At 35.5% G+C, this 25137-nt stretch overlaps 1 protein-coding gene across 3 annotated transcripts in view; it reads left to right on the top strand.

Moving 5' to 3' along the window:
- SLAIN2 (SLAIN motif family member 2) overlaps nt 1-25137 on the top strand; it is a 76100-nt gene that overhangs the window by 31418 nt on the left and 19545 nt on the right. For 2 of the 3 annotated variants that reach the window (XM_077757814.1, XM_077757815.1), the window contains exons 2-7: nt 157-305; nt 7839-8003; nt 9972-10130; nt 13427-13786; nt 14497-14634; nt 23705-23782. In XM_077757814.1, coding sequence (XP_077613940.1) covers nt 157-305; nt 7839-8003; nt 9972-10130; nt 13427-13786; nt 14497-14634; nt 23705-23782 — 1049 coding nt within the window. The remainder of the gene's footprint in view (nt 1-156; nt 306-7838; nt 8004-9971; nt 10131-13426; nt 13787-14496; nt 14635-23704; nt 23783-25137) is intronic. The other variant, XM_077757816.1, reaches the window with a different exon arrangement.

Raw genomic sequence — 25137 nt, 5'->3', positions numbered from 1 at the left:
TTTTCTTTTTGTACACAAAGTAAAACGTAGGTGATTTTAAAGATACTCCATGACACCTACAGTATCCCCCTCCTAATTTAAACCTGTCCAAAAGGATCCCTGTTTTATAACCTCGTGCTTAATAATGTTACCCTTTTGTTTTTCATTTTCTTCTAGGTTATATTCATCACCAAAGAAAAAACTTACACCAATGCAGAAATCAGTCAGTCCACTAGTTTGGTGCAGGCAAGTTTTGGATTACCCAAGTCCTGATGTCGAGTGTGCTAAAAAGTCTCTTATCCACAAACTTGATCAAACTATGTCAGGTATGTCTATAATTTTATAATTTTACTTGTAGTTCATCTCTCTGCTTTCTTTAATCAAAAAACAAATGTTGAGTTGGTGTGTTTTTAGGAACCCAGTTCTTTGCTTGATGGTACTTTTTAATCTCATTGTGCCTGCCTTCATGAGTTTTTGCCATATGTGCATAACCTTGTGTTATTACTTAATAGCTTTTTTCCCCAATCTTCTCATTTTTATTTTGCTTTATTTCACCTAAAGAATAATATCCCTGAAATAATGGGTTTTATATGATAGGTTTTTTTCTAATATTAGTTAAATAACTATTAAGAATATGTTTGGTATCATCTAAAGTTCTCTCACTGCCCTTGGGAAATTCTGATGTGGTGGAGGTACTCAGGCTGAGATGCAAAGAGCCCCCATTCTCACTCTAGCTCTTAGTTACTGTGTGACTCTGTGCATTATTTAACTTCTGTGAGCTCTATTTTCTCATAAGAATGAGAAATCTGTAAGGTTAATTTAAGGATTAGATGATCATGTTAATGAAAGAGCCTAGCATGTTTTTTTGGCTCATAATAGGGACTTAAAAATATATTTACTTCCCTGTTTTGTTACTGTTTTTTGTTTTTAACTGGCATTTTAGGTTCAAATTGCTTTTATGCTCTTTTGTTTAATAGCACTCACAAAGCTGACAAAATATGTCTGTCACTATTTATGACATTTAATATACCATGGCAACATGAATAGAAATATAAGAAAAATATTATTGATTTGTTCTTGGAATTTCTTTCAGTCTCTTAAGAATGTTACTGTTTTTTGGAATACTTAATGTAGTGAAGAAATGATGTGTGATTACTACTCCTAAATAGGTTTTTTTGGATTTGTTTTTGTTTTGTATTGTGTTTCCCTAACAGCTATGTATTTAAATCACATATTTCAGGGGCATGTGGGCAGCAAAGTTGAGCATCCGACTTCAGCTGGGGTCATCATCTCACAGCTCGGGTCATGAGTTCAAGCCCCGCATCGGGCTCTGTGTCAACAGCTCAGAGCCTGGAGCCTGATTCAGAATTTGTATCTTTCTCTCTGTCTGCCCTTCCCCTGCTCATGCTCTGTCTCTCTCTCTCTCTCTCTCTCTCAAAAAGTAAACCTTAAAAAAAATTTTTTTAAATAAATAAGATAACTTATTTTGGCTTTACTATTAAAATATGTGCTCTCCTGTTAGAGTATAAGCTGAAAATGTTCAGGGGAGACAAAAGGGAGGCTAAACAGATAAATTGGCATACAATAAAGCAGTTTGGTTGGCTATAAGAAGTAGTGGTTATTATATGAAAATAGCATATAAGATGTGATTATAGAGCTTCTGAGTCTGTTTTGACACCAAATTGCTACTTTTTCCTTGCTTATGTAGGATCCTGTTTGGAAAAGCAGTAGCCTTATGCAATTAAAAATTTTTTTTTCTGACTATTGTTTATAAAATTGAGTCCTGGAGCTTGATTTAAGTTATTCATAAGAGTTTTTTTAATGTTTGTTTATTTGTGAGAGAGAGAGTGCCAGCAGGCAAGCAAAGGGCAGGCAGAGAGGGAAACACAGAATCTGAAGCAGGCTCCAGGCTCTGAGCTGTCAGCACAGAGCCTGACATTGGTCTTAAACCCACGAACCACGAGATTATGACCTGAGCCAAAGTCGGACACTTAACCGACTGAGCTACTCGGGACAGGTAGTAGATAAGGTAGACAAGGTAGTAGACAATTCAGAATAACTGGAAAATTTCTAACTCATTCCAGTGAGGTGATATTATTTAGATATTTATTAAAAATGTTTTTAGGGACAACTTTCCGGTACTCTATCTCACCTTTGAAATAATGTAAGTATATTTTACAGTAAGAGTTGTCATTATTTAGCAGTATATGTGCATAACTTATGATGTGCTAGGTATTGTTCTCAACTCTGAGGATATTGCAGTGAATAAGATAGATGAAAAAGTCCTTTACTTCTCAGAGCTTATATTCTGATGGGAGTGGCAGACAATGGATAAATAAACATATAAGCGCGTTGGCAAACTTTTTCTGTAATTAGTCAGATAGTAAACGTCTCAGGCTTTGTGGGCGAGGTCTCCGTTGCAGTTACTCACCTTTGCCTTTGATGCAAGCAGGCCCTCCATAATATGTAAATGAATGGGCATGGCTGTGTTCCTGTGCAGCTTTATTTTCAAAAAGAAGTGGTGGGCTGGGATTGATTGGCTACAGGCTGTGGTTTATCGAACCCTGGCTTATGACAGCCTAAGAAATAGGAACTATTAGCAGTTGGTAATTAGTAAATTGGACTTAGAGGGAGAAAACCGAAATAGCACCTCAAAAATAGCAATTTGAGTGAAGTGGCTTTTGCTTTATAACAAGGTATAAAGGTAGTAGCAATATGTAAAAGAAACTGTTACTCTTGAACTAAAACTAGGTGTCATCAAGTACTGGATTGTTTAACAATGTTTAGATTTTATAGCTATATGCACAGAGCAGTAGCTACAGTTAGAAATGTAATATATATTCAAAGGAAAAGGGGCACCTGGGTAGCTCAGTTGGTTAAGCCTCTGATGCTTGATTTTTTGCTCAGGTCATGATCTCACGGGTTTGTGAGTTTGAGCCCCACTGTGAGCTCTGTGCTGCCAGTGTGGAGCCTACTTGGGGTCCTCTCCTTCTCTCTCTGCCTCTCTCCTCTTCTCCCTACCCCTTAGTGGATAAACTTTAAAAAATAAAAAAATAAAGGAAAAACAACTTGGCTATTGCAAGTTTAAGCCTTAGTCCTAAATCCCCCCTTTTTACAGGTTGGTGAGGAGATACAGATATATTTCTTTGACAAGGCAGAGCTTCCTTGGAATACAGCTATTGTATTCTAAGAGAATGGTTTCTGCTCTGTCATACCCAGGCTTCACTGCAGTGCTCTACCACTTGTCCCTAGGATGTTCTTCTCTTATTGCTTATGAGAGTCCGTTGTATTTTTGACCCTGTCTCACCCTCCCTACTGTTTTATTTGAAGTCGTCTTTGAAGGTTCTTCCTTCTTTGTCCATTTTTTTTTATTGGAAAATTTACATAGCATAAAATTTACCACTTCAACCATTTTTAAAAATTGTTTTTTAAAGTGTATATATTTGAGAGAGAGAATGTGCTGCAGGGGTGGGGGAGGGGCAGAGAGAGAGGGAGAGAATCCTCTTGATCCCATGAACTGTGAGATCATGACCTGAGCCAAAATCAAGAGTCAGGCACTTAATTAACTGACCCACCCAGGTGCCCCAACCATTTTTTATTTTTATTTTTTAACCATTTTTAAAATCTACAGTTCAGTGGCATTAAGTATAGTCACATTGTTGTACGGCCATCACCACTGTCCATCTCCAGAACTTTTTCATCATCCCATACTACAATTCCGTATCCATTAAATGCCCTATTTCCCTTCTCCCCCATCTGTCCACCTTTTAAGTTTAGGGTGACCCAGGTCTCTTTTGCCTGGCTTCCCTCTGTTTTCATTATTTCATCCATTCATATGGTATCCATTGACCTCTTTTCAACTTAATCTCATTCATTCATACATATATTCAGTTAATATTTACTGAGAGCCTGGTATATTTCAGGCTTTGGAAAGAGGGGAGAGGATACATGTGAAGAAAAACTAACAGTTACCTGTGCTCATGGAGTTTATCATCTACTAGTGGAAATGTACTATACAAATAATTTTTGGGATGCCTGGGTGGCTCAGTTGGTTAAGTGTCCGACTTTAGCTCAGGTCACGATTTCACAGTTCGTGGGTTCGAGCCCCGTTGGGCTGTGTGCTGATGGCTAGCTCAGAGCCTGGAGTCTGCTTCAGATTCTGTCTCCCTCTCTCTCTGGCCCTCCCCTGACCATGCTGTCTCTCAATCTCTCTCTCTCTCTTTCTCTCTCTCTCTCTCTCTCTCAGAAATAAATAAAACATTAAAAAAACATAATTTCTATAACTGGTGATACATAATAAAAGAAGAGTAAAACATGCTTTGGACTTTGAGAAATAGGAATTTTACTTCAGGAAACAATGTTTGACCTGAGTCCTAAAGATTTAGAAAAGTTAGAGTGGCTTAAGGGGGAAGGCGAAAGTGGGAATAAGGTGTTCCAGGCAGAGAACACAGCATGTACAGAGACTCTGTGGGAGGCCTGTGCAAGCTTGTGGGGAGACCAAGGCACACATGAGACCTGGAGCAAGCCATGTTGGTGGCTGGAGAAGAGTAAGGAAGGGAGAGATGTGAGAAAGACATGTAGGAGCCAGTCTCTGCAAGCCCTTATAGGTTGTGCTAAAGGTTTTGGACTTGGGGCACCTGGATGACTCAGTCGGTTAAGCCTCTGACTCTTGGTTTCAACTCAGGCCATGATCTAATAATGGTTTGTGGTGTCAGGCCCTGTGTTGAGCTTGTGTCAGCTCGGTGCTGACAGGGTAGAGACTGCTTGGGATTCTCTCTCTTTCTCTCTCTCCTCCCCCTCCCCATTCTCTCTCTTTCTCAAAAATGTAAACATTTTTTAAAAGGTTTTGGACCTTATTCTAAAAGCAGTGGAAAGGGGCATCCAGGTAGCTCAGTTGGTTGAGCATCTGACTCTTGATTTCGGCCCAAGTCGTGATCGTAGAATTGTGGGATCAAGCCCCGCAACAGATTCCATGCTGAGCATGGAAGCTTGCTTAAAATTCTCTCTCTCTCTCCCTCTCCCTCTCTCTCTCTCTCTCTCTCTCTGCCCCCTCCCTTGCTTATGCTTTCTCTCACTAAAAAAAATGTAAAATAAAAGCAATGAAAAGATTGGAGGGTTTTGTTCAAGGATGAGGTGTGTATGAGCAGGAAGACATGATTAGGTTTGCATTTTAGGTTTGTGTTTGCATACTACAGGGAGCTGTAATGGAAAGTAGACTGGAGAAGACCAGAAGTGAATGAACATAGGGTGCTTTTGAGTGNCTCTCTCTCTCTCTCTCTCTCTCTCTCTCTCTCTCTCTGCCCCCTCCCTTGCTCATGCTTTCTCTCACTAAAAAAAATGTAAAATAAAAGCAATGAAAAGATTGGAGGGTTTTGTTCAAGGATGAGGTGTGTATGAGCAGGAAGACATGATTAGGTTTGCATTTTAGGTTTGTGTTTGCATACTACAGGGAGCTGTAATGGAAAGTAGACTGGAGAAGACCAGAAGTGAATGAACATAGGGTGCTTTTGAGTGGGTTGGGAGCAGTTGATAGCTGGGCAGTGTGTGTTGATGGTAGTGGAGATGAAAAGGGGAGTAATAGAGCTGGAAAGATGTGGAAGGAAAAATGAATGAGCCAAATTTGAGGAAATGGGGTAGAAGTATCCCTAATGATCTAGGTGTTCAGCTTGTGTGACAGGATGAATGTTATTAATCATTTTGAGGTCAGAACCCCAGGAAAAGAGTTGAATTTTAGCAGGAAAGTGATGGGTTTGAATTTGGAAAGGTTGGCTCTCAGGTGCATTTGCTATATCCATAGGGGAGACATTATATGGGCAGCACATATGGGACTGAAGCCCAGGAAAACCTGGGACTCTAGATATAAATAATGGGGAGTTTTCAGACTATAGATACTAGCTGATGTCGTAGATATGAATGAGATTTCTTAGGAAAAGGAATATGCTGTAGAGTGAGGACTTGAAATGCTAGTGATTAACCATCTAGAAGAGAATAAGCTTCAGAGATCAAAAAGTAAAGAGGAAGAAATTAGCACCCCAGTTTCTGCTCAGGTTGATATTTCTGAGATACTACATTCTAAATATGTTTAAACTGTGGCATCTTCTCTCTTGGTGAATATGGACAAAGCTACACTGTCCAACTTACTGCATCATCAAACTAAATAGAAAAACTAAACAAAAAATGTATGTTCTTCCTCTCCAAACCACTACTCTGCCCAGTAGGCAAACCAGAAACTTTAGAATCACCTTATTTATTTTCTTTTGTAATCCTTCTAGTTTTTAATATCTATCCTTTTTTGTATTTGTCACCTCTGCTGCCTAGTTCAGTCTAATCTATTCAACATAAAAATGTCCATCAGTTTTCTTCCTAAACTGATTGGAAGTTTATATCACTCTTACTCCTAATTCACTGATAGTGAAGATAAAGTTCATTCTCCTGAGCATAGTTTCCAGGACTTACACAACCTGGCCCAGCTGTGTTTTCCTGTTTTGTCCCTCACCCATGTGCTTCACCTTTCTATATTACTCCCTCTTATTCTCTGAACCTAACATGCATTTTCAAGACATGGCTTTTGTTCTTCTGATAAACACAGATGAAAGCACACGCTCTCCTCTTTCTCAGTGGTCTGTCAGATTGCCACTCATGACTGCTCCAGTGCCTCTTTCCAAAAAGCCTTACCTAGTTTTTCTCAGTTGTAATGAATGATCCTGTGTCATCATTTCCACAGCCCTTTGCCCTTTATGATGGTACTCATCTCATTTTGCCCTGAAATCCTTGTTTTTTGCCTGCACCACTTGGTTGTAACATATTTGTGTAACACATTTGTCTGTATGCTCTACACGTTGCTTTGCCAATGGTCAGAAATATTGAGTCAAGCTGTGAATTTTTGAAGAGAATAGAAGAAAAATACTATTTTAAGTAGTAATTTTTCTTGTATATAATTGTAGTTGGTATCTTAGTTCTGCTTTTGTATTGTTTCTGTAATCTTATATGCATAGCACAATTTCTTTTTCCTTTTTTGGCAGAAGTATTCTCTCCTTGGGCCAGAAAACTGTGGGAAAGGAAGGGAAGCATTTTTCTTTTTAGAAAGAGAATTCTCACATTTGACCTTCACCCGGCCTAAGTAATCAATATTACTTTACTTTTACAAAAACCCAAACTTTGAAAAGACCGCTTTTAAAACTCACTATTTCATACCTTTCTCCTCCTTTTTCTTGGCAGTAAATGTTTGTTATAGAAAACAAACATTTATAGAAATGTTATAGAAAATGTTATAGAAAACATTGTGAACAAACACAGGGATGCCTTGATGGTTCAGTCAATTAAGCACCTAACTTCAGCTCAGGTGATGATCTCAGGTTCCTGAGTTCAAGCCCCACATCAAGGCTCTCTGCTGTCAGTACAGACCCTGCTTTGGATCCTGTGTCCCCCATCTCTCTCTGCCCCTCCCCTGCTTGTTCTCCCTCTCTCTCAAAAACAAACATTAAAAAAATGAGAAAGCACAAATATACTTTTTCATTCATTTTATTTTTTAAGACCATTCAGAATTGATACAGTTGGAACAGACTTCCCAATAAGACAGAAGTAAATTAATTTAATGGCTACTAATTTGTTAAGAAGATATTCTTCCTATGATATTATGTTTGATGTTTCTTGTGGTTACTGTTTGCACAGTAGAATTTAAGATAATGGAAATATTTGGTTGGGATTATTAATATATATTTTCTCTTGCTACTCTAAGAATGCTTCTGTATTTAAATTGAGATGATGACGTAATAAATTTCCCAATAGGAAAAAATTTTGTATAAATGTTAACTTTTCTCACTTGTTAAATTTGATTTCTCCCCTTCTCATTAACACAGCTCTCAAGAGGCAGAATTTATATAACAACCCTTTCAACTCCATGAGTTACACAAGTCCTTACAGTCCAAGTGCAAGTAGCCCATACAGTAGTGGTTTCAATTCTCCATCCTCAACCCCAGTGCGACCTCCTATAGTCAAACAGCTAATACTTCCTGGAAATTCAGGTAAGGAGAACTCAAAATGGAATTATTAAGGAATGGTTTTTAATGCTCTATCTCAAAAAATAACTTAGTCATTAGTAGTTCAAGTTCTTTTACTTATGAAACTTTTAAGTGGTTAGAGAAAATATCAACGAGGAACTATTCAGCACCAGGTGCTCTACCAGCTACCAGGTATACAGGTAAATCAGGGTACATCCATAAAGTTTCCCATAGCATGTACTTAAAAGTTTTTAGATCTGGCCAAATTAGAGTAACAAGCTAGATTCTTTTAACTAACAGATGCTTTTACTGCTTGATTGGGCTATAAGAGCTAAAAATAAAAGCTCTTATTAAACAACTTAAGCTCTGTTTAATAAGCTTTGATTTTACCCTCAAATAATAGTATAAGCTGTATGGGTGTGTGCCAAAAGAGTGGAGTCCAAAATGATACGGCAGGGTAGACTGCTGTAAATTGGGGAAAGAATGTTGTGCTGTGGTTCTGTGACTCGACAGTTACTCTGTAGCTCACTGTTCTTCAAATTCACTGTTAACTCTTATTGTTGCTGTGTTATAGCTAATTATTACAGCTTCCTTAAAAATTAAGGTTACTGTTAATCACCTCACATGTTTGACCTGTGTACTCCCTAGTCTAATGACTTTATTGTTCCTGCTGTTAGCTTTGTGCAGAAGTTGTTACTTGCCATTTATTTCACCGGTGACTGTCATACTAAAAAGTTTAATCTGCTGCATTTGTTTAACAAGAATTTCATTTGGGCACTGTTGGAACCTGATCTTGTAGTACTTTTCCTATCATATGCACTATGTTCTTCTTGATAATGTAAACATTAACTATTTTGCTCTTCTTGTGTGCCTTTCACATTGGAGCTGCCTTTTATGGTAAAGAATTCTGGGAAACAAACATTTCAAATAAGTCTGTATTAGAAATATTAGTGACAGTGTTGGGATTTTATTCTTCACTAGAAGTTGAGGATCTGATGAAAGGATTTCCTTAGAAACAAGTTAGACTCTTGGATATGTATACCCTTTATTCTTCTGACCTGTCTTCTATCCCCCTTTTTGTTTTGAGCAATGAAATACTTTGTCTCGTTATTTTCTCTATTCTACTTTCTCTATTCCAGTAGTGCTTCACTGTTACACTTCAGAGAACTCCTTGGATCCCTGTTACTAGCTTGACAAAGAATTTTGTAAACATGGCATAATGTAGGAAACATGAGCCTAGTGTTCTTTTTTTGGTTTGTTCCTAAATCTCTAAGGAATCTTGATTTTCCTCAAATTATAGTTTTCTTGCTTAGGAAAAATAGAAGCTTTTATTTAGGGGGAAAGATGACGGTATTAGCTAATGACTGAATTTGGAATGCGAAAACACATCATAAATTCATCTGTTTATGAGGGGTTTCATTGGCTGTCTTGTAAAAGTTGGAATCATCTAACATTTATTGAATACCACCTACTTGCCAAGCACTGTGGTAAAACGTTAATTGTTTCATAAGAGGATATATAAGTTAAAATGAAAATATGGTTTGCTTTTATGCCATAACATACGAAGGAGTCTCTATAGCCCTCTTTTTTTTTTTTTAATTTTTTTTATGTTTTTATTTTATTTTGAGAGACAGAGACAGAGAGTGAGCGCGGGAGGGTCAGAGAGAGAGGGAGATACAGAATCTGAAGCCGGCTCCAGGCTCTGAGCTAGCTGTCCGCACAGAGCCCGACGTGGGGCTTGAACCCACGGACTGAGATCATAACCTGAGCCGAAGTCCGATGCTCAACTGACTAAGCCAGCCAGGCGCCCTGAGAACCCTATAGCCCTCTTTATTCTTAATTACGTTAATTTTTATTTTCAACATTTTGGAATTTCATGAACAGAAAAGACAGAATAATGGTGCACTGAATCAAATAATTAATATCAAGTATTTACAACAGATGTTTGTTCAGTTTTTGTTTTACCAAAATTCAAATCTTTTTTTTTTTAAGGTAATTTGAAAAGTTCAGACAGAAATCCTCCACTCAGTCCTCAGTCCTCTATAGACAGTGAGTTAAGTGCTTCAGAATTAGATGAAGATTCAATTGGATCCAATTATAAGCTAAATGATGTAACCGATGTACAGATTCTAGCTCGGATGCAGGAAGAAAGTAAGTATTTTATTGTTAAAGTTGAGTGTAATTTTGTATAATTTTGTTGCAGGTGTTAAATAGATCTTAAGGCCTTATGGAATACTAATGTACGAGTAGAAATGTTAAATTTTAGAGGCTTATTCAACCTATAGACTCACTTGTTCATTAACTTGTTTTCAGAGTTCATTTTATGTAGAACAGTTTGCTGTTTGAGGAGCAAAGAAAGGCAGGCAATGACTAGTAACCATGCCCTGCATGTTACTGGAACTTGCTAGAGTAGTTATTACTCTATTACTCTGTGTTTTCTTAGTAGGCCAGTGTTTCTCAACCTTTTTTCCCATTATTATCCCTCACCAAGAGCCTCTTTAGACTTTTATTTTTCCTTTTTTGCCTACCACCTCACCATGAAATTTTTATACCACAGATATACCCTAATATCTCTTAATGTACTATGAGGATCACAAATTATTATGATATGTAGAATTTTTTCATACTCCAAGAACCAGTTTTCCCCCCATGGGAGCAAATATCACCACTCTTAGAATATGTGGTATAGACTACAAAAAAAAAAGACCTTTATGATAAAATTGGAATTATGACATTAAATGAGGTGAGCATGCAATATTGCTTTGCAGAATGATCCTTGCAACTTTTTAGGTCACAGATCCTTTGAGAATGCAATAAAAATTATATCCCCAAAATACACATACGCACAACATTTGTCATACTATTCAAAGGTTTATGGATGTTCTGGCTCTTATAGTAAGATGGTGGCAATAGTATAATTCTTGCCTATACTTTTTTTTTTTTAACGTAAATGGCAATTTATTCTCATTTATATTGTGCTTTCCACATTTGTACATAAAATATTTGAAAAAACATTTTAGCACACAAAACATAAGTACATAAAAAGGAATGAAAAGAGTAAGTGAAAATAATCAGGCTAAAAAAAGCAGTGTCATCCTCAGAAGATCATAAAAGGATTGATTCTCAACCAGACGAAACAGGAAAACTTGAACATGGAAGTATCCTCACTTAACTATACTGAATGGTACATATTTGTAAAAGGTGTATAGAGAGGATGAAAGTGTTTTGTTATGTATTTAGTAGAGTACTATGGTTTGCCTATACATTTTATCATAAGATATACCACAACTTAACTTGTGAAGTAAGCAATCTCTCTAAAGTGACCCCTTTAAACATTAAGATGAAAATATTCTTGAAGCACAAGTTTCAGAGTCTTGACAGTCAATTGAGGGTAATGGAGCATTGCAATAATTTAGTTTAAAAACGTTGTTTTAGGCTCTTTTATGTGGATATATGGGAGGTTTTATTAGCAAAAACATTAATTAAGAAACTGCAGAATGTTGTTCTGCTGATTCATTTCCCCATTTTCACATAACTTCTCATAGAAAAACAAAGATGTGGTGCTTGCTTTATTTATCTTTAGCCCACAGAACTAATAATATGGTACCCTTTTTTCTGTAATTTTGTGTAACTCCTCATTGAGACTGTGGTATTTGTTAGCCAGTGAGGGGCTGTTGTCACTGCTCAGGGATGTGAAAGGAGAATAAAGAGTGCTTCCTCACTATAACTTAGAGTAAATTCTCTCATTTCGTCTTTGAACTGTGACTTTACAGACTCTAGTATTTTGATAGAAAATCAACCAGCTTAAAAAAAAAAATCAACCAGCTATTTGCTGTCATTTTCATACTATGTTTTGGTAACAAGTAAAAGAAATTCTAGCCTGGCTTCAATAATTCTTTTTAAGCCATTCACATGCACAGAGTGTCTTTCTACTGAATAAAAGAAAAAGATGCTAAAAATATGTCTGAAGCCTCCTTGAAAATGCCAGTTTTTTTAAGAGAATGATTTTTGTTTTAAAACCTTGTTCCTTTGTTTTTCTTTGTTTTTGAAAGAAATGTAAAATTACAAATTTGGGCTGTTGCCTGGTTAAGCCTCCTTATTTTTCATATGAGAAAGACACAGTCCCCAGTGATTGTTGCTTCCTTAGGATCCCCTAGTACCAGAGGGCCTACAGTGGGACCTGTGTTTTTCTTTGCTAAAACAGTGGTGTTCACTGGTCTGTTGCCTTTTGTCAGGTAAGTGACTGTGGTACTGTGTTTTCTATAATGAGACACTGAGTTCTTGTTGGTTACTAGAGTGCTTCCCAAACTTGACTGAAGGGTTAGATAGGCTCCAGAAATCTGTAGTTTTATAGATATCCTGCTATGATTCTCACCCATTACTTTGGGGACCATATCAACAGCACTATTGTGTATGAGTATTCATCTTAAAAGTGTGAATACCACTCTAATAGTAGAAACTTTTTTTTTAAACTTTTTAATGTTTACTTATTTTTGAGAAAAACAAGAGTACAAGCAGGGAAGGGGCAGAGAGAGGAAGACACAGAATCTGAAGCAGGCTTCAGGCTCTGAGCTATCAGCACAGAGCCCTACGTAGGACTCAAACCCATAAACTGTGAGATCATGACCTGAGCTGAAGTCGGATGCTTAAGTGACTGAGCCACCTTGGTGTTCCAATAGTAGAGAATTTTTAAACTAGATTGTCAGTAATTCACAGGACTTCCTCAGAATATTGGCTAAATTCTGTACTTGAATAGTAATTTTTTCTTCCTTAAATATATACCAACATTTGTTTTTGTTCTAGAAGTTTTTATACTATTTGAAGGACCTAAGTTTGCTTGGGTGTTTCTGGAGGTGTCAAGGTACATAGGGGACTCCTTTGAAACTTTTTATTGATGTCTTAGAATTTAAGCAGGTTTTGCTGATGAAGTCTGTTGGGTCATAAAGAAATTAAAATTTCATTTATGCCCAAGTATTGAATTCCTGAGGGTGGGATAGAAGTTTCCTTCACAAATAAATCAATTCCAAGAATTCCGTATCCAGAGAGTCTATTTATTCACTGGTGTATTCTTTTCTTTGGTTGGACAATAATTGTTTGCCCTCAATATTTTTGAAATGTTGATCTCAAATTTGGATTTTTGTCTTTAGGAGTAGAAATATTTTTAAATGCATGGTTCTACTTCTAATACAGATTTCAGAATCAAGAAAATGTTAGATTGTGTGAAGGTTTATAGGATTTCATTCAATTTAAAAATAATCTTTTAAATATTTTAGACATCATTATATGGGAGGATGTCTAAAATAATTCAAGTGGAAAAGGAGTTTTCCTTTATACTTTATACCCTATTGGAATTTCTCAATGATACTCTTTTGCTTTTAAGCCTCAAAAATATTTAAATGTTTAAAAATATAACTGAAGAAATGAAATAACACATTCCTTATTGTCAGGTCTCCGGCAAGAATATGCAGCCACCACATCTCGGCGCAGTTCTGGTTCATCTTGCAATTCTACAAGACGGGGTACTTTTAGTGATCAGGAACTTGATGCGCAAAGTTTAGATGATGAAGATGACAATATGCATCATGCAGTATACCCTGCTGTTAACAGGTTTTCACCATCACCACGCAATTCACCTCGACCATCACCTAAGCAGTCACCCAGAAATTCACCTCGTTCACGGTCTCCTGCTCGGGGAATAGAATATAGTAGAGTGTCCCCACAGCCAATGATTAGCCGCTTACAACAACCTCGCCTTTCACTTCAAGGTCATCCCACGGATTTACAGACAAGCAATGTTAAAAATGAAGGTAATTAGGATGTTTCTGGCAAAACAGTTGTCCTTAATATTTCAATATGAAAGTAACACAATTTTTTACCAAAGTTTTGTGTTTCAGATAAGTAGATCAAGAATTTAGGTAGTTTACTCTTTTATTACTAGTGCATCAATACAAAACTAAAGGAGAGAGTGAATTTAATTTTACGTGATTATGTTAGTATTGCTTTGTTCTACTCATGAAGTGGTCCATATGTAGATTTTGATTTAATTAATTTATGGTTCTTTTTAAAGGTTCTCTTCTACTGATTTCTAGGACCTGGCTGAATTATTTCTTTCTTTCTTTTTTTCTTAATATTTTTATTTATTTCTAGGAGAGAGAGAGAGAGACAGCGTGAGCAGGGGAGGGTCAGAGAGAGAGGGAGATACAGACTCTGAAACAGGCTCCAGGCTCTGAGCTGGCAGTCAGCACAGAGCCCGATGCGGGGCTCGAACCCACGAACCGCGAGATCATGACCTAAGCGAAAGTCGGACGCTTAACCGACTAAGCCACCCAGGCGCCCCTTAGTTATTTATTTCTTATAAGACATGTACTTCCTGTTAACTCCTCTAAAATATGCTGAATGCTTAAATAAATAATTTGATTTGTGAATGCCAGTTGATACTTTAATTCTTTGTCTAAAAGAATGTTTTGATTATTTTTTTATTTTATTTTATTTTTTTCATTAAATTCTGTTGTCATAGAAAAACTAAGACGCAGTCTTCCAAACCTGTCCCGAACATCTAATACACAAGTTGACTCAGTGAAAAGCAGCAGAAGTGACTCAAATTTCCAAGTGCCAAATGGAGGAATACCTCGCATGCAACCTCAGGCTTCAGCCAGTAAGTATTTTTATGTATCAGTTATTTAAAGGAAAATGAAAATTATAGATAGTAATTTTGTGCTGAATAGCTATATTAAGCTATATATATTAAAATGTAGTGATTATTACTTGCTATAATATAATCATAGCTATATTAAAATTTAAAATTTGTTCCTATAGGATACCCAATTGTATCAATACTTGTTTCTGTATGAAACTCTGGTCTCTCCAGAATTTTTAAAAAAGCAGTCTACCTGTTAAAATATAGATATTTATTAATTAAAAACCACGCATTCTGCAGTACTACTATACATTACAACTGTATTTTGTGGGAAATAGTCCTGAAACAGACAACTTAAAATCCAAGCAGTTATCTTCGTAGGACATTAGAAAAAATAATAATGATCTTGCAAAAAATGCTAGCATAATTAAAACCATGTTAAATTTTCAATGAAAAAATAAATACTCCAGCAAATCTAGAAAAGAAAAACAGTAGAAGTTAACATGATCGAAAGGAAGGGTTGAGTGTGTTAAGTGAAGGAGAGACAAAGGTAATGTAAACAAAGATCAGAGAGAATCATACAGAAAGAATTTCTAAGACAGAGTAGCCAACTAAGCCAAGTAGTGATGTGGGAATAGATGGGTACTGTGTCCCTTAGACTACAAGGTGATTGAAAAGGAATTGAACACTTTCCAAAGAGTATTACCTATTAACTAGAGTAGATGCAAACATGTAATCAAACCAATTGCAAAACTGTCACAGTTACTTCTGTAATTTTAGAAGTGCTCAGTATGCACCCCTGGTAACCCATGGCTCACATCAGTCCTGTGGTCTGATCGACTCAGTTTCTTTGAGCATATTACATCACCAGTTAGAATGGTGGCTGTGAAGTGTTTTTTCATTTCCTCAAAGCTATGAAGAACTGCCACAAACACAAGGTTACTGATTAGTCATTTATAACTTATTGAGTGATACAACTTTGAAAACATTGATTATTTCTTAATTCCCTTGCCCTCTTCCTTAGCTCTGTTGTATTTAGCTGACTTTGTGTATTTATTGTTAAGCTGCTGTTACTTGGTAGCTCAAAAAGACCAAGAAAAAATACACTTGAACCCAAATGACTTTTGTGATAACATTGATAAATTTTCCTTACTTTCTAGTTGTATGTGATATTATGTATATTACAGATTCATATTGTGCTATACTGTACATGCATAATCCTGTTTAATCTTCAGAACAATTCTATAAAGTAGGTACAATTATAACACATTCTGCAAATTAGGAAATTGAAGCTTTGAGTAACTTACCTACGATCATACAGCTTATAGGTGGCAAGTTAGGATTCAGCCCAAGTTGATTCTGCTCGAGAACCCAAGTCCACCTCGAGAGACCTGTCACATTTATGGTTTAGTACTAAGACACAGAAATAATCAGAAATATTATTATTAAGATGAACCCTAAAATTTAAGGCACTGTTGAATATTGTTGCCTAGAGATTTGTGTACCTCATTTATTCAGCTATATATATGCTACAACATGTTTTTGAGCCAAGTTAAATTTTAAACTTAGAATTCAAAGTCTTGCAAGCCATGTAATTAACAGTGCCATTATGATACTCATATGGTGTATTCATAAATGCTATATATATAGGGAATCACAAGACTTTAAAAATACAGTTATAATTTGAACTCTAAGCTATCTTGAAATGGTGAATGATAACTTTTGTACTTTTCAATCTGCAAGTTAATTTGACCCTTGAAAATATCATGTTTCTGGGTTTTTTTCTTCCTTAGTATATTTTTGCCTGAAAGAAAAAGCAATCCACAATGTTAATACAATAGGAAATAAAATTTTATAGCGTTAAGAAGATTAAGTAATAAAAATCAGGCATATTGTAAGCTACATTTTTATAGCCCATGCACAGATAACCCAAAACATTATTTGTACTTGTGCTTTTATGCTTAGTTTGAAATAAGTTCTGAATTTCTCAAAACTTTGTATGATTATATCCTCAGACATCTTCCCTGCTCTTTATTAAAACCAACTATATCTATATTCTTTTTACTTTATTCCATCATTATTATAGGTACCAACTTTTTATTCAGGGCTATTTCCTCATGTCCTCATATATGCTCTTTATTTGAACGTTTCTAGTACCTCCAAACTGTATGGAAATGAAAAGACTTGACAAAAACAGAAGAAAAAAAGAAAAGGTTGAGAACCTATGATAAAAATGTTAATAGAGAAATATATTGACCATATCTTAAACTTTGTAATAATTACTTGTCTTCGCTAGTGATAGAATTAACGTTATAATCACCTGCTGATCCCCTAGAAATTTTTCTATAGGTGAATTTTTTTTTCTTTTTCCCCAGAAATTGATAATTAAGGAAAATATTTAGGGAAATCGGTTGAGATTCTAACCACTAATTTACTTTTAAGTAGAAAACATGTATGCAGTTTCATAGTGGTATGTTTCAATATCTGAACATCTGAATAGGCAAAAGAGAAAGTAAGAGACAGTCCTTATTATTTTCAATTGCATATACTTGTTTATTTTTATATTTGTAGCTATAGTGAAGCTTATTTACAATTAAAATGCCACAAACATTCATTTTAGAGTAAAATCACACTTGTCACAAAAAAAGTTTTGGAAAATGCAAAGTCCAGAGTATTATCAAGTTTAAAACTTAGTAAAGTTTATTTTATAAAAGTACTTTGAAGCATTTTGTTTAAATTAACATATTTACTTTATAATACATTATCTGTTTTCTTAAAATTTTACATGTCTTTGATCCATAGAAATGTATGTATGTAAAGTTCTTTTAATTACTTGTGTGTGTGTATATATGTATGTATATACATATATATACTGTTTTCATGATAGCCTTTTTATTTTGCTATAGAATTATATATAAATATAATATTTTATACATTTTGTACATAAATTAGAATTCTTTATTTTTTTTATAAATCAGTATAATAGATGTTGCATTTTATTTTCTTTTGAGTATTTAATTTTCCAGCCCTTAAGTGGTAAAGCTTTGGTTCTTACTTGCTGGTCTGCATGAACCTAACTTTGCAAGGTTGCTGTTACTTCCACCTACGGGACCACTTCTTTTGCCTTGTACTATGCCGATCACTGTTTTTATATGCTTATTTGCTGTGGCTGCATTATTGTGGATGCTGGCATTCAAATGTGAATATTATGAGAGTTCTAATGTATTTTCATTTTTATAGCTGTTACCAATTTCTGATTTTTATGTTTGGAAAATGTGAGTAACTTAAAAAGTTTAAGAAAACCAGAGCATTGCAGAGGTCATGGATATATGTCATTTTCTCAGTTTCTCCAGTTACAGGAAGGAATGTTTGTCAGGGACACAGTTTTGCGGCCTTGCTTTCTAAGACTACTAAAGGTTCAGTAGAATGTTTAGTTTTCATAAAGCTGTAGGAATATTGGTTCAGGAATAAGAGAAGGGAGAAAAACCCAAGACAATCTGCTCATTTAAAAAAATTAAAATAATACTCAAACTCTGGTTAGTATTTTTAAATGTTTACTTTCACATGTATTATCTCCTTTGAGCCTCACAAAAACCCATTTCTTATTTTTTATAGAGAGGAAGCAAAGATATATTATATGTGCAGTGGCATATAACTAGAAAAGTACAAAACTACGCCAAATTTTTCCCTCCTTCCAACTCCTCTGAGTCCCCCGATTTCCTCTCAATATTTGTTTGGATTACATCATGTGACCTAACTGCGACTGAGTAGGCATCTTGGAAAATATTCTTGGATGACTCTATTGGAACATAATTGAACTATAAATACTTTGTGAAGTACTACAAAAGAGTAAAATAACCCAGTGTAATATTTATCCACTTACTTACATTTAGTCAAATGGAGGAATAATTTTGCATAGGATAGAGAGTCCTTCCCCAGAGAAGAGATGTAGCATCAGTATTTTACTCTGGACTTATCACTGAAGGGGGGTATCCAGGGTAGTTGTCAGCTTATGCATAACCAGACTGCCCTGAGGCCCATGGGGAAGTAATTCCCATCCAGATATTACTTGGAAGCAAACACTGAAAGATTACACTGAATTTTACATAATTATGAAACATAAATTCAAAGAAGTAAGTCTTGGTAAATCTGTGTAATGGCCTAATGTAAGAATGAATGAAATACTTGTAAAATTTCTTCTTAATAATCAACATAATGATGGGTCAATTACATAATTCCAGAGAGGTTTTATAAATGTAGTGTCGCTGGCACTTATGTAAATGTTGACTGAATACGCCTGGGTGGGTACCTGGAATCTATAGTCTTAAAAGTGTCTCACCTGACGCTGGGGCATATGCAAGTTTGAGAGCCACTAGATTCGGAGGATCTAGAATGCTTAAAGATCTCTGGATTTTATCCACTCATATGTTCCTTAATAATTCAACAGATACTTATTGGATATACATTATGTTCCAAGCCCTGAGGTTATACATATAAATGAGACAGCACATGCCCTTCAGTAGTAGGAGGTGATTGGCAGGAACTTCTGTGGGAACAGAAGAGAGGCATTAAACTCAGCAATGTGAGGAGGTTTTCAGGAAAGATTGACGATCTCTTTCAGCTAGCTCAGGAAGAACTTATGAGACCACATGAAGAAAGGAAAGACAGGTTTGCCTGACAGTAGGATTGGTAATGAAGTCTTAAAAATAGCATCTTGATTATAGTAGTATTGTAGGACTGAAGTGTAGAGTGCAAGGTGGCTAGTGGCTGCAGTGGTGGACAATGGGAGAGATACCTAGGGGACAGATTGGGAGGTTTGTAATAAGGAATTTGGATTTCGCCCGTAAGTGTGGCGGCCATGACAGGCTTTTAATCAAGGTTACTGCTTCTTAGAAAATCCATTCTGGTAGCAGTGTGAAGAATGGATTAAAGTTGAGGAGAGACAAGAAACATTTAGAAAGCTATTTATTGCATAAACCTCGCAAGAAATGAGTATCTGAACAAAGGCAGTGGTGCTGGAGGTGACAAGATCTGGATGAATTTTAAAAAATGAAGTAGAAGATACGTGATTTGGTAACACTGAGAAGATGGGAGGTAAGAAGTAAGAGAGGACTGAAGGGTTACTCTGAGAATTTGTAAGCAATAAATGTTTCAAAACAAAATGTCATTGCAGGGTTAGGGGGAACAGGGGTCATTTTACTTAGCAGTCATTAACATTCTTTTTTAGTGGCTTATGTTCACTTAATATTTTGTACTTGGAGATTATTTTTAGCATCTCCCCATATGACAAAATTATCTTCAATAATAATGAAATAGAATGAGCTGTAATAATAATGGCGGGGGAAATGCAGGCAGTGAAAATATTCTTTTATTGAACTTTATTTTATAACTGTCAGTTAAAAATAATATCAACATTATAGTAGAAAAAAGGTAATGGGTTAGTATTTTTAAATTAATCATTTTAAAGGAAGTTTGTTTTCACATATTAGTCTTTCATAGTAATGAATATTACAGCTTTAGTTTCTGGAAATTTGTCAATAATTTTTCAGAAATGATCTTTGTATATTAAAGCTCAAAAAAAACACTATCATCAGATTTATCAATTTATCATCACTCATATTGACTGAAGAATAGTCTTCAGTTTTTAAATCTGAAAAGGTTCTCCTCCCCCCACAAAACAACTGTTATACAAGTATGGAAATATTCAACATAATGATAAGCTTGGCAGAAATTCACAAAATTCCATTTTATAACAAATTACAGAAATTGTTCTCTCATCTGTGTCTTAGTTCCTTTGGGGATCAAATCTAATGCCTTCACAGTTGAAATATTTTAAATAATACCCAGTCACATACAATGACAGAATTGAAGAAACTCATATTCTGTTTCATTGACTTATAATCACTGTAACATCATTGTTTAGTTCTAATCTGTCTAAATATAGGAATGTATTATTGGGACACAGGGAGTTGGAGGCACATTCTGTGCTAAGTGAACTTGATTTCAAATATCTATGAACTTACTCTTAAAAGAAACGTGTAGTTGAATCCACCTGTTTTAAGGGAGACTATATAATTGGGAGTTCTCCTAATTATTTTCATGTGAAATGCAATATATATTAAAAGATAAATATTAAAATATTTTCATTTAAATCTTACGTATATGCTATTAAAAGGCAACAGTACCTGCAGCAAGTGTTTATAACTTAAGCCAACAAACTGTTTTCTTCGGGGAGGAGTATTTTATCACTGACATTGATTATTAATCCTGGGACATGATGATAATAAAAAACAGACCAAGCTGGGATGTGGTTTTTGTTTTGCGTTCCTTACAGACCGTTCACTCACTGCCTACACTGGACTGGGGTGTGGGACAGCACTTTCACTGTCCATCCCATAATGCACACACACCAAGTAGAAGGATTTGATGTAGGGAGACTCAGAAAGACCCCGTTCTCATTCAAAAATAGGTGATGAAGGTCTGAATTAGGTCTTTAGGAGACAATAGGGATGTAAAGGAAGAGATCTACAGAACTGCATGGATGACTAAATAGAGTTAAAGAAAACTTTGAGCTAGAATGACTTGGAAAATGGTGGTATATGTTTAGCAGAAATACAGAGGTTTTTGGAACTGGTCTGTGGAGGAAGACATTAACTTAAATAATGGTAGCATGAGAGAATGGTATTTTTACTGTACCATCTTTACTTTTCATGGTGGAGTCTTGATTTATATAAATATTGAGAGGGAAACCAGGGAAACCGTGAGAATTCTTAAACAGCTAACACACTGAATTCTATTATTTTAGAAAGATTTGGAGACTTTCAGTTTAACTACTGCACTTTGTCATTTAAATATGATTTTTGTCTTTAGAAGACTAATCAAGTTAAGATTAATTATTCAAATAAAAATTTAGTTTTCTTGTTTAAGGGTAATACGAGGCTGTGTAGTATCTTATGAAAATCACTCATTTCATTCTGTCAGATTTACATCAGACAAATTTAGCATACACTGCCTGATTCTGGTTGCAATCTGATTCTTCAGATTCCTGTTAGATAGTTTTCATGTTGTGACCCCTGAAACTTGAGGGATAAAGTTCCTTGGAGTTATCATAACTATTAATTTAAGTAGGACCTTTCCAAAAACAAATTATAGAAGATATTTGATGTTAAGCCCTTAGTAAAAAAATTTCAGTTGTTAAAAGGTATTGTGGATTGCCAGGGTACATAGAGTTGGTTACCTTTTGCCCTCAGTTACTCTATTCCAATCATAGTGGCCTGCTTGCTCTTCCTGGGCACACTCTTACCTCAGGTTCTCTACCATTGCCTTTCCTTCTATCTCCAGTGTTTTCCCCAGATATCTATATGGCTTGCTTCCTGTCTTCCTTGAGATCTTTGTGCAAATGTCATCTCAGGGAACTCTTTCCTGATCACCCTATTTATAACTGCAACTTAAATCTCCCATTTCCTTTCTTAGTTAGTCTTCCCTACTTAGTTTTCTCCTTAGCTGCTATCATTATCTGACTATTTGACTCTGTTTATTGTTTACTTCCCCTTTTCTTTCAGAATGTTAGTTCCATGAAAGTTGGAATTTTGTCTGTCTAGTTGACTATTAAACAAATCCATTGTACTTAAAACAAAGTAGATAATTAACTATTTGAAAGAATGAAAAACAGCAGTGAATGAATGAGTAAATGAATGGCTTTGTGAATGGTTGAAAGGATATATGAATAAACATGTAAGTGAAGAATATTCCATGATGATAGCATCCTGTATTTCTGTGGGGTAGATATAAGGTAATTATAAAATGGATGGTTTTTAGGTTTGGAGAAGTTTTTACTAGTCTTCCTGGGAATATTTAAGCTAACTTGGCATATTATTTAACTACAGTAACATATGGAGTGCTGTAAATTTGGAATCACATACATTTAGTACTCTTTAAAAATATTTACTCTCACATGGTAGGGAAACAATAGTTTTTCTGCATTGATAGGGTTAAGCAGTAGAGCAAAAGAGAAATTCTCCTTAATTCTCTTTGATGGTATTATCAAGTATTCCCTCATCAACCAATGATTGTTTAAATGCTGGCAATATTTATGGTTGTGAGATCTCTCTCTCTCTCTCTTTTTCTTTCTCTCTCTTTTGTCATATAAATCCTACAGGTATATGAAGTCCAACTTTCAAGTCAGTAGAGTGACATTTTAGAACCACTTAAATGTACTGGTAGGTTTGGGACTTTTTACTTCAGTGAAACTATAATGAGCTTTAACTCTGGATAGCTCTAAGCTGCTACTTATATGCCAATTTTGAGAATTACATTGCAGTTAATAGATTAGGAGTTTTTAAGAAAGCTTAGAACACCTCACTGATCACTTTAAGAAGCGGATACTTTGACTCCTCCAAACCTGTCAACCCGACCAACACACACTGTGCACCCCTCCGCACATCCTCCCCATCCCACATAATATGTGCACAGACCAGGTATGTTGCTACTCAAAGTCTTAAGTACAAATTAGTTTTATTCTACAGCAAGATGATATTAAGTGTATTAAAGCCACTGGATTTTGACTTCCTTGAGGACCTGCCTGGTTCTGAGTTTTCTTCTCCTTTTTGAGTATGGAGATTACTGTATTATGTTAGGGCAGTTCATCTAACAATAACTGCTTCGCCAAAGTCTGCTTTTTTGCATTGCACAAGTACTACTTTTATTTTATTCTATACTGTGTGCTTGTGTTCATCACTTTTACTTAATTAGCTTTATATTCTTTGCATTCTGTAGCATGTTTGCCGGTGGTTTGTTTTCTCTTTGGTATTTTGATTGGCTTACATATTTTAGGTTTTCTCATCTATAAGAAACTGTTTCTGAAAGTATGCACTTTGCACTAAGATTTCCATCCTTATTCCTTTCCAAGTTAATGCACTAAGCATCACTTTCAGATTCCTCTGCTTCTAGGAGTCTAACATATTTTCACCTTATGGTTTCTGTTCCTTTATAAATTTTCAAGTATGTATGAAAATATTCAAGTTTGCAGAAGCTATAGCCTTTATCTTGTCCTTCCAGGCAAATATTACAGTTCCTTATTTTTCAACAGCTTCGCAAAGGCTGAAAAATTTGCCTCGTACTTCCCTCAAAGCCAAACAGTTGCTTCAAACTTCATCTACAAAAAGAGGTAACTACAGCCTCTTACTGAGTTTTACATTTGAGCAAATGGTTTAACAGTTAAATCTCATATCGTTTGGCATAGTCAGTCAGTGATGTCTATAGGGCACGTTTTAGTCTTTTTTTTTTTTTTTAAATCAACTAATGTGGATTCGTTCTCCGTTACTTGGATAAATCCAGAAGAAACTCATTTTCTCCGGAGGTATGTATTGGGTTGCTCTTCTGAAAGGAATAAATGATATGTAACATTTTCTGTTAGAGAACTTATCATTTTTCTTACCAACCTAAAATTGAAGGCCATTGTTTTAACTTGATGTAGATGAATTAATAAGTGCTTTAAAAAACGAACCAAATGCCAGATATTTTATATGTAAATTTCTTTCTTCTGAGTTTTGAGTTTTGGATATACCTATCTGTAGGATGAAACAGGAATGCTTTCACATTAGAAGTTGATAAATGTTAAATCACAAGTTGTTGCAGTGAACTGATAATGTTTGGACCATTTATGGGAGTGGTAGCCTTTTTTTTTTTTCAGAACTGAGAGTTGAAGAAATATATGGAGGTTGGACACCAAAGCTATCATACTGGTTTGAAGAGATTGGATGTGTGGGCAGCTAGAAAGAAGTAGAATTGGGGAAATACCATGGAATTGCATAGACCAGCAGTAATAAGAATGAACAGAAGCCTTAGAGGAAATGGGTCATAACAGATGTAAGCAGTGAGGAAAAATATTCCCTATCCAGGACATGTAGATTTCCTGACAACTTCAGAATTCAATAAATAATAAAGATATATGAGGAGGATACAGTATTAAAGGACATTATGTGGAAAGATGAAATTTGAGATTTGATTTGTTAAAGAAAAAATTTGGTTAATATGGATACTGAAGTACTGAAATATTTTAGCAAGTTCATTAATGTGTAAATGTTTTGGCAACGACTTGGATTAAATATGACTTAAGGAAATAGTTTCAGATAATAAAAGCTAAAGGAAAGAGAATAGTCAAATGGAAATGTTGGATATATGAATGTTTGTGTTTTGAATACCAGAAGTTGATCACAGCCCTCCAATATAGATAGATCTACCTTTGGTGCCACTGTCAGATACAACAGACTGGATATTATATGTTCTTTTGGTGGAAAGGGTGACTTACTAGGAATCATTATAGAAAAGCGTCTTTATAGAAATTATTTGAGGATCTTACACTTTTTTTTTTTTTTGAGACTACTAGATACATATTTTTGAGTATTTCTTGGGGGGTGAGAAGTAGGTGAAAACAGGAGCATGAAAGGATTGTGGTGTCTAAAACAGCACAGATGGGGGCGCCTGGGTGGTTCAGTAGGCTAAGCGTCCGACTTCATCTCA

This window comes from Crocuta crocuta, unplaced genomic scaffold (genome assembly GCF_008692635.1).
Source record: "Crocuta crocuta isolate KB4526 unplaced genomic scaffold, BGI_CrCroc_1.0 scaffold282, whole genome shotgun sequence".
Classification (NCBI taxonomy): domain Eukaryota; kingdom Metazoa; phylum Chordata; class Mammalia; order Carnivora; family Hyaenidae; genus Crocuta; species Crocuta crocuta.
This window is presented reverse-complemented; position numbering and strand designations above follow the sequence as displayed.